The sequence below is a fragment of the Paramisgurnus dabryanus genome, chromosome 3, assembly GCF_030506205.2.
Source record: "Paramisgurnus dabryanus chromosome 3, PD_genome_1.1, whole genome shotgun sequence".
Taxonomy (NCBI): Eukaryota; Metazoa; Chordata; class Actinopteri; order Cypriniformes; family Cobitidae; genus Paramisgurnus; species Paramisgurnus dabryanus.
The window spans coordinates 30,892,154-30,903,264 of NC_133339.1; the positions used below are offsets into that span (position 1 = coordinate 30,892,154).

At 37.7% G+C, this 11,111-nt stretch overlaps 1 protein-coding gene across 4 annotated transcripts in view; it reads left to right on the forward strand.

Moving 5' to 3' along the window:
• The window catches only part of prkcbb (protein kinase C, beta b), a 173,285-nt gene that overhangs the window by 158,699 nt on the left and 3,475 nt on the right, over positions 1 to 11,111 (forward strand). For 2 of the 4 annotated variants that reach the window (XM_065275367.2, XM_065275379.2), the window contains one exon: positions 3,952 to 6,313. The exons of the other annotated variants lie outside the window; for them this stretch is intronic. In XM_065275367.2, the coding sequence (XP_065131439.1) occupies positions 3,952 to 4,110 (159 nt within the window). In that variant the 3' untranslated portion in view covers positions 4,111 to 6,313. Of the gene's footprint in view, positions 1 to 3,951; positions 6,314 to 11,111 lie in introns of those variants that run through there. 4 annotated transcript variants of the gene reach the window in all.

Consider the following 11,111-nt stretch of genomic DNA (forward strand, 5'->3'; position numbering starts at 1 on the left):
TCGATTTTCAGGAGCAGATGACATGCAGGTCATCTGAATCTTGACGGGTGCAGTTGCTTAGGCGGCACGTACAGTGAGCGGGCAGACCCATGAGTTACAGCCTGCTATGATCACATTCAGAAATACTGATGCATCCGCAGCAGGGCGACAGGGGTCACAATGCTACCGCATTGGATCATTAATTGGGTTTAAATTAGAGAGGCTTCTGTACGCAGCCGTACACAGATGCTGTGCTAGGTGATTTAATAGGTCTCTCGCACAGATGCTATGCCTCGGTTGCTCACTGTCTGTCACTCCGCATGTGTGTGCGCGTTGACTGTGTATGTCACTAGTGAAATTTAGAGGTGGTGAGTGGACTGGCCTAGAAACTCCGAGCTTTGATTGCGTTTTATGTAAGATGTATTGGTTGTAAATCATTCAAATTGCAGTCAAAGGCCTTGTGCTGAAAACACAGACCCACATCTAGAGCTATTGTGTTAGCTGGCAGGTGCAAGCTGCAGATTCTGATGAGGTCTTTGGGCTTCTCTATAAAATAAGGGCTATTAAAGGCTCAGGCTTTTGAGGGCGGTCCAGTGGAAAAGGGAGGTTTTATGTGAAGAGTTTAAGGAGTTTAAGTTTCATACACCAGTGCTTCAGTTTACCTAGAATTTAGGTAGGCTATGTATATGGTCATTTAAACATCCATCGTGCCAATTATCCAATGCCTGCACACATTTAAATAAAGTTTTAAAGGATGTTTTGTAAGATTATTGGACAATTCAGTGGCGATATACATAAATGTGTTTTAAAAAAAATAAAGATTGTTGATATGCAGTATTGTGCAAATGTCCACCACCATCTTTGTTGTTTAAAGGGCCACTAAAAATGGCATTTTCAGCCATATAAAAATAGTATCTGGTATCTCCAGAATGTGTCTGTAAAGTTTGAGCTCAAATACACAACAGATCTTAAATTATACCATGTTGACATGGCCATTTGTGGCTGCAATGAAAAAAAAATGCTGTTTTGTGTGTGTTTCTTTAAATGCAAAGAAAGCTTCTGTATCCCTCCCTGTATGCAAATTAGGCTGTAGAGCACTTACACATGTACTTCAAAACATACATCAAAACATTGTCTTATGGCCCATAAGGCAGAGTCTGTGAGTGGTCATGGGTGCGGCATAATCAACGTGACATCACATTGATAGGGGATCCCCAACAACCTGTTTTGTGTGACTGTTGTGGTTTAAAGGAGAGTACACAAAGAAGAAGAGATGGATTTGAATAATAACAGGATGTTTCTGCACACACATTTTCTGCTAGAAACACATTTAACTCTTTCACCGCCAGCGTTTTTAAAAAAAGTTGCCAGCCAGCGCCAGCGTTTTTCATGATTTTCACCAAAGTTTAATGCCTTCCAGAAAATGTTCTTCTTTAAATATATAAACATACAATATACCAAATGAAAGAACAGACCCTCTGCTTTCAAACAAAAAAACCGTTTCATCCTACCTTCAGTGGTTCTTTGGTAATCAGCTTTTGAATATGGGTAGGTTTCTGCAAAAACACCACATTTTGAGCAAAAAGCAAAGATAATTCCATTTTTGTGACAAACTTTTCATAGAGATCCCATTCAGAGCGATCTTTAAAACAGACACGGACATGCAGCCACTTGCCATAGGGCAATACTTCCGGGTTTAAAAAGTTATGGCCACCTGTTGGATAATAGCGGTATTGCGGAAAGACGGAAAATCTCGTCATTGGCAAGGAAGCGTTTTCTCTTGATTGACGAGATATCTTGTCAATGGCGGCGAAAGAGTTAAACGTGCATTTTCTAGGTAAGGGGGCTTTGAGTGAAGTTTTATTGACCATTCGTATACATTTTAGCCCTCTTGATTAGACACAAACAATATAAAAGAAATATGCACACAAAAGTGTAAGAACAAAATAGCTTCTTTTGGTCAAAGTCAGTATTTGGTGTGACTTCTTTGGGCATTAAGCCCATCTTGATCTCTTTTGAGGAGACTGAAGTCCTGAAGTCATTAGATTAGAGTTGATAATTAGGGTTTAATTTAGAGATGCACCGATATAAAATATTCCCACGATAAGTGATTATTTAGACTAATATCTGCCGATCCCGATACAGATATTTTATGTTTATATTAACTCAATTCTGAAGATTAAATTTTCTAATTTTGCTATTCATTCATATAATGACTATTATTATTGAACATTTAACTAGTGATGTTTTTTACTTCTCTCTACACAGAGCTTAAATTGATTTTGCATTTTCCTGTTTTGATTGACAGGATATATTAACCATGACTATCGACTGTTTTTAAACTATTGGTCGATAGCCGATAGTGTAAGAATGTGTTTTTATGGACCAATATATCGGTACATCTTTTCATTTAGGTTTAACAGAGTCCTGCTATTACTCAATGGACTGAGAGTCTAAATACTTGAAACTTAAGCTCTGTTTTAAAACTGTATACACATTTTACTGGTTGTATTCTAAAAAAGAGACTGAGAAATAATTATATAGTGTATGATCACTATGCCATTGCAAAAACAACAAAAAATGGTGGCACGGTGGCCTTAGACTTTGCACAGTACTGTATCCATTTATATATCCCTCTTTCTGATAAAGAAAACTTTTGAGAAGAGAATAATAAAAAAATATTAAAAGCTCCACATGTGATTTAATGAAAACGGTTTTAACTGAAAGTATAAATCAATTTGTTTCACTCAATGCAATATATGCTAAGAAAATGCTGTTGAAAAGTGCTAGTAAATTGCTTTTGTTTTCAAGAAACTGAAAATGTTGATTGCCCATCAATTGTGCTAAATTACAGGCAGAGCTTCAGATACCCTGATCTCTCATAATCAAAACTTAAAACCCAATTTAGTCCCTGAGATGACACATTTGATCCGTACACATATTTAGGTGGCGTTAATGAATGTATAGTAGTAACACATGAATATGCGTCATACCTTGAGTTGCCCGCTGAACCACCTGCCAGATTTTTCATCCTTTTGTTTTAAACGTGGCTGCTCCTGCATTATTGTGTGCCAAAGGAGAAGCTGCAGAGAGATAAACCTACTTCATCATGGGCCAGAAGTAAAGAGCTGGCCAGGTTTGGAAAATTCTGATGGTTTGACTTTGCTCCAATCACTGAGTCCTGTTCATGAATAATACATGGCTTTTAAAGGTGAGTTTTGATACTGCCATGGACTGTGACTCATCGCTGCTTTTCATGAAAGGGTCTATTTGCGCGTGGACCGGAGGAGTTTCATTCTCATTTACAGATTTGCTTGCATGGACATTGTTTTCTAACCCTTATGCTAGGTATCAAAATGTCACTGGAAGTGCAAAAGTACACTGGAATTTCAAAACTGACATTTGAACTGTTGTGCTTTCATTGATGTGGTTTTGACTGTTGTTGTTGTTGTTGTTTTAAAAAGCTTCATGAATTACATGCCATTTCCATCTGAAACATATTAATGTATCATTATGAATGTCTTGGGTCTTACACATGCCTTCATCATACATTAATAATTTCCCCAAATGGCTCTGTTTTAAAACCTAATGAGCTGCCTAATTAAGAAATTGACAGAACTTGATTTTTTATGCTTATTACAGTTAAAATGTTTGTTGCATGCTAATGGCAAACAATTGAAATCAATTGTGAGAAGAGTCTCCCTTGCATATCACAATAGGGATGATATTTGTTTAAGCTAATTTAAACACCAAACTAACTACAACCAAAACAACGAGGCAGGTTTTATGGCAGAGTCTATACTATGTATATATCCACAATCACGTCCATCGCATTCATATCCATTGGAATAGCTTTATTTGTTCTCCATGCATCTGATTGGTCACTTCTCTTTTACATTCTTGTTTTTATGATCACGTTCATCTACCCCTCATCCATCACATGCCTCTCTTGTTCTTCTCTCTCTCCTGCAGTGTGGCCGGGATGCAGAGAACTTTGACCGCTTTTTCACTCGCCATCCTCCGGTTCTCACCCCTCCAGACCAGGAGGTCATCATGAACCTCGACCAAGACGAATTCGAGGGCTTTTCCTTCATAAACCTCGAATACCCCATCATGGAAGCCCAAAGTTAAGGGCGACCCCCCCCCCCCCAAAACTAACCCATCCCTCCATTAATCCCCCTCCTCCTCAAACTTTATGTTTATGTACCATATACACCACGAAACTGGTATGTATATGTATATAAACAGCCACACATCAAAACTAAACCATTTTTATGCATGCATGCAATAATGAGATATTTGCATTTCATAGATCTTTCATAACATTCCATTGACTTCATACCGGTTTGAATCTTAAAAGGCCTTTCTGCCCTTTGGCCGTCTTTATGTTATAGTTTTACTCTATGGCTTTCCTGAATGCGGTGTGTTGTATTGCATAGATCTCTACTAAGTTACCCTCGGATTGCGTCTGTTCCAGCACCATAGGTGATTAGATACAGCCATTTGCACTGAGGTGCATGACTCGAAGATGCATAATGGCTAGCCGTCGCTCTTCTAACCAGCCTTTGTGAATGTGATATTGTGCTGATTTTATAGCTGTTTTTGCCTCTGGCCATTATTGCCTGTTTGCAGGTTTTACGAGAACTCGAAGGTTTTTGCATGATAGTTTTTTGTCTTGTCTGTAATCCCGTTTTGGTCACGCTATTTTAAACCAAGTGACATTGTACAGACCGATTAATAACAGAAAATGACCAAAGTTTTCATCTTTTTTTTTTTAAAGCATGAGTAAACTTTTATAATATGCCTGTATCCGGCCGTTTGCGTGTGGATGTAGATGAACGGAGCTTGTGCCTGAATGTACTACTGATCTGCATCTCTTGCCTGATCATCTCACATCATTAGCAAAAACTCCCACCTCGGATCCTATATACAGGAAGCATGTTTCCTGCAATGGATTCCCGTCGGCTCCTTGTTTGACTTCTCATTTAGGCACTTATTTTTCAAGAGGTATTGGCAGGCATGTTAATTTTCACCTACCTCTTTCTAGAGACTATTACAGACATAAGAGTATGAAAGAACAAGTGCTAATATCAGACGTGACCTTCTGCTAACCTGAAGCCAATAGCATTTACAACCAGCCATATATTACAGAGATACTGACCCGTATGTTGAATATGAATGTTTTAATGCTTATCACGAGAATTCCCACGCCATGGTCTGGCCAGTATTAGGTTATCGGTCTGACACTGATATAAAAATGAATTGTAGACCCATCTATCAGCACCAGTGAGGTTTAAGATGAGCGGTCACCCGTAGGTAATATCTTCAAATTATTCCTGTGTTCCTTGAGATAACTGAAGAAATTGTGTATGAGCAAATTAGTCCAATAGGGATCTATTTATACTGTAATCCTTTCACTTGAATGATTTAATATTAATATGTGAAAACAATGAAGGATACCACAGCTTTTGTGGAAAATGCAGTGTTACATATAATATCATTTGCAGCATTGATTTTTATAGAGCACACAAGGCATAGCTTTGTATTGGGAATAAAATAGTTCATAAGGAACCATAGGCGTTATGAAGTTGTTGTGTTAATGGTTACAACAGAGCTGGTCAGTTCCCATGATGTATTGTGCATGGTTCTGCCAGCGAGTAACCTGATGGGAAAATTCCCAATGTGGATATTGTATCAATAAATGGAAAGGGGAACAGAAGCCACAAATCCATCGAAATAAGTCAGATTCTCTCAAACATCAGAGTTTAGCGGTTATCTGTGCTGTCTGGTGGTCAGTGGTTTTATTGGAAAATCATATCTTTATCATAATCTCTATAAAATGAGGTATCTCGCATGAAGAGGTTTCGTAAATTGTCTTCTTTTTGGTTAAAACAAAACAAATTTTTTTTGCTATCAGTACGTTGTGTTTAAAGCTCTTCTTATTTCTGCCAAAATATTGCACGTAGTTCATTGTAGGGCTTTTCAAGTGTCCTACTATAAATAGGTGTACTGTATAAACCGTGTCAAATGTTTCAACATTTTTATAATTGTATGTTGTGGTCAGTATTGAAGAATTAAAATCAGACGGTAAGGTAAAGAGGAAGTTTAAAGTGTTTGTTTTCTATACCGCTTATGCATTCAGAAATGTGCAAGATTAATAAAAAGCTTTGTGCATGAATGACTGTGAACTGTGATTTCATAGTTCAGCATAATAATAATAATAAGTGTTTGTGTGTGCTTTATTGTAATACTTCTTAATTTAAGTGCTTTTCTTGTGCCAAAGTATTTTCCAAAGAGAAAGAGTATACACTGCAATAAAACGAAAACATCAATAGCCTTTGTTTTGGTTTTGCTTCGTTTTCCACATTGCAATTTAATTTAACATAACCTAGAAATTACAGTGCACCTGTTAAAAAATGTTTTTTTATTCTAAGACCCCTTTGTCATTTTATTTGATCACATTAAGCATTATTTGTGTGTTTTTAAAGTGCTTTGCGGAGAAGGCCTTGTGAATTTTGCTGTATGAAATCTACTTGGATGGTGTGCAGCACGTGCCCACGCTTAGCTCTGCATATTTCATGCCTGCCACTTAACATGAGAACATTTCATCTTGTTCCACTATCATTCAGCAGATGAGAAGAACATGCATGGGAATACAGGGTGGGTGAAAACTAGAGGGAAGCGTTGCTTTATTTCCCTTTATTCGAATCAAACATACATTGAACACCATTTTGGAGGCACATTTACTCCAGTTTTGATTTGACAGATTATTCATTCAACTTTCCATGTTTAAGGCTGTCGATGATATAAAGTGTAAACCGCCGTCATTGTATGCGATTGCAAAATTTGTTCCATTCTGTCCAAGCGATCCTTCGAACTTAAATTTGTGTTTTATGCGGTTTACAGTTGAGTCTGTTGCTCCACACAAGAGTGTTAATTAATTCTGAATGTCACAGCCTCAAATTAAACGAGTGGGTTAACACCAAATGTGTGCGGCTTATCAGCTGAAAACAGGTCAGCGTTTGATACCGCTGTTCTCTTCTTGCGCTGACATCAGCTCGCAGCTAATCCGCTCCTTTATAGAAAGCTCTGTGCCTTAGTATCACACCAAATTACAGAATCACGATTGGAATTAAAGCTTGGCAAAACGAGCACCTTGGATTAACAGAGGGTGTCTCATCTTTTTATTATTCTTCCCCTAGGGGTTTTTGGTATAGCATGCATCTCCCACCCTATCTCTTATATATCTGAAAGAAACCACAGGCGATATATTCAAAATACATCTGTAAATGTCTTATCTTTTTATTTTTAAACCATAATGTGTTGATTTCTGTTGTCAAGCTGTCATGTGTCTGCTACCCACCAACATCTACTTATGCATCTGTGTTTATCGCATAGACCTGTATATATAATCAACACAGAATGGCACTGGCCAAGCATCAGCATGGCAGGCTAGCATGGATATTCCTTTCAACTGAGATCATTTTGGACCACCATTCATCTTTAATTAGTGTCATTTTTTTTGTGACGTTCGGGTTGAAAAATATTTTGTTGGATGTTTTTTAATGCTCTTTGGTATTCTTTCTGATTAACTATTTTTTTTTCAATAATTTCAGTTACTTATACCTGGTAAGCATCACTGCATCCATGCCAACATATTAAAGCACCCTAAAAAATTAGGTTTTATAAACCTTAATTTTCTCACTTTAAGAAGTTTTTTCTCACTTTTAGAGTGGCAATATCCAATTGAAGTAATTTTTAAGATTAAAATTGTAATTTTTACAGTGTAGATGTAAGTCAGTGGTGTCCAAAAGTCTAAAACTAACAATGAAAATGCTTTTTTATTCCTTTGTTTATTACAAAAATACCTTACTTTAATTAAAAAATATGGTTATTTTTAGATTTTGAATTTCTTGAATTATTAATGTGGACTCAGATATTTGGACCCAGCTGTGTTTCTTATATTAAGTTTAATTGGTCAAATACATAACCATACACGGTACTGCTCTCCCACTGTTCACAATATGCAATAAGATTTGGAATAAAAACTACACTAAATAAAAACTAGAAAGAAATCCAAACATTTAAGATGAAAAAATTGACTTCTATTTTATTTTCTGGAGAATCATGGAGATCATAACTTGTGATATATGGATCAGTACAATATTGAACAGATTGATTGTAATGAAACTCCATATGGCCTTGTTTACTATCTCATAATATTTGCTATAGTATTCTCTGTCAAATAATTAAATTTGAACATTTTGTTGATTGAATTTAAACTATCCTGAATCAAACCCACATTTAGCCCCAATCCTGAGAATTCCATGCCAATGGTCAGTGCCATTTTCCTCAGAGCTGTCTGAGCCCATGCAGGTGATTTATTGGCCATCATCAGTCTGGAGTTGTGTACTGTGGTGTGTTTGAACCAGCAGGTGGACACAAGGTAGGAAATGTCCTTCTGTTGTCGTCTTTCCATCCTCTCTGTGGAAGCTGTTTTTCCATGTGTGCCAGGAGATCTCAAACGCTCCCCTGGACTTTCTTTTTTTTTTATGTGTGTGTGTTTTTCAGTTCTCTGCATATCAATATTTGGAGTCATACAGTATGTCTTATCTGCATCTGTGCTTCCGGTTTTTGTTAATCTTTCTCGCTGTGCTTTGACTGTACTCATTTTTCTTCACCTGAAAGCGTCTTGTTTTTGTTCTTGTCATTTTAAGGCAATGTGTTCATTCCCTTGTACATGTTAGCATTCCGAACAGATCTTTCTGGAAAATATAAGATCAGGCTGCTTTCCGATTGTTTGTTTATTGCCTTCAAGCCGCACTGAATGTATGTTTTAATGCAGGACACTACTGCACATTCCCACAATTCCCTCAGGCCCACCATTGACCAGAAAACTAAATTATTTAGGTGGAAATAAGCATTTTTTCCAAGCGTCGAGCAGACGTCCAGTATTGTGGGAGGAAGCATATGAAATATTGTGCCTTTGTGAGCGTTCTGTATGCTTTTGTTGATTTCTTAAGCATTGACCATCTTGAATACAACAACGATAGGCCGTTCACACAAGAATAACAATTCTAAAATTATGTCCCGCTATCAAACCTGTTTCAGAGACAACACAGCTTATAGCGCTTACATATATGTTTGTGTGTTCATAAGGATCACATTATTTGCAAAGCTTCACTGTTGCTTAGCATATTGAGTGAAGCCCCTCCCCTCAGTTTCCTTTGCCTCCATTTTATATTGTCAAGCAGTGCATTAACAGTGTCCACCCCCAAAGAAGCCCCGATCCTTAAGCATAGCATCCTTTACACCCCCCCCCCCCCAACATTTGTGTCACTGTCTCCTCTCTTACACCTTCTGTCACAATCTCTGCATTCCTTGCTCTGCCTCTGACCCACGTAGCCTCCCCCCTCCCTGTTTTTCTTGTCTTTTTTATATCTCTCTCTCTGTGTCCTCCCACTCAGTGTGTTTGAATGTGCGTGTGTCCTTTGAGCCAGACTGGCTCTTCCCTCGGGCACACTGGCACACAAGGCCACAGCAGTAGCGCAGCAGAGAGGAATTCTCCCAGTAAGAACAGACCCGTGGGCCTAACAAACCGTCTGCCCCTTTCATTTAGTCTCCTCTCACAGACAGAGGACTATATAGCAAAGGAGAAAGGCCAGCAGTGCCTACGCTTAAGCATTTCTTAAATATAACAGCATCTCCAACAGCAGCCATGGATCAGGAGCATCTTATCAGTGGCCTGGATGTCTTTTGAAGTGCTTGTGTTACAATATCTCCTGCTGCACAGTGCACACTAATGCCTCTTCAGTCTTATATATACAGTTGCTGCATTTTTATCAGCTTTTTATTTCATGTGGATGATTGTGAAATATAGGCTGTGTATGCCTCTTAAAGGGATAGTTCACCTAAAAATGAAATTTCTGTCATTGTTTTTAAACCTTTGTGTTAATCTTAACCTGCATGCGCTTTCTTTTTTCGCTTTCAATATTTGTTACAGAGCATAATCATTTTTGTTATTACACGGCGCTCTAGAATGCTTGATTCTGATTGGCCGGTGGTGACATTTTGAGGATTGTAATTCCCAGATATACACAAAAATATAGCTTCATTCAGGAACTGCGAGTCATCTTGACAAGTGCAATTAAATACTTTCAAATAAACTCAATATAAATATGCAGAATTAATAACATATATATATATACTGTATATATATATATATATATATAATTTTTTTTTTTTATGATTTAACCAAATGCATGTACATCTTGTTTCAACTTTGAACTTGTTTGAGTGCATCTTGGCTTAAACCCCCAGGATATGTTTTTCCTGGCGGATGGTTAGTATTTCTCAAAGCCGAAGTATGGTCCATTTTTTACTTGTACAGGATAGGCCACATACAGTGTGCGTACCAAAGTTTTTGTCATCTCAAGTGTACGTGCGCAAACAGTGGATTTTAAAAACCCTGTGTACGTTGTACACATAGGTCACGCATGTGCCTACAGGAGTTTATAGTGTTGAATGTCTGTGTACACGTACAAGTCAAATAAACTACATGCAAGGCTTTGTGTTCGACCGTGCGCATACATACAAAAAACTGACTATACTCCAGGCTCTACAAATTAGCTAAAAACATATATTAGATTAATATTTTGTGTACATATATTAACTTGTGGTAAGTAGCTTTGGAAATGGGATAATGTGCAGCCAGCTTATTGTTATCTCAGAATAAATCCCGACAGGTTGATCAGGACCCCGGTGAAGGGAATGCTGGTTAGTAGGGATGGGTGGATAAATCAGCTGATGATGCTTGCTATGCTTCTCAATGAATTATGATGAAATGCCGCTACACCCAAAAGCCAGAGTTGGCGCTCTCGTGCAGAAACTCAATATGGGCCATTTACGCAGGCATCTGCATAATATCGGCTGTGCGATTTAGAAACATTATTAGCATATATCGGCATGTATCGTATCCAGCCGTATTAGTTAGATGTTAGTTATTTAATGTTAGTTATACAGTTATACAGGGTTTGATTTTTTTTGCAAGCAGTCACTGGGGCAGTACCCTTTAAAAAGCTTTTAATATTACACCATTACCTACCAAGCAAAAACAATGTAGAGACAATGTA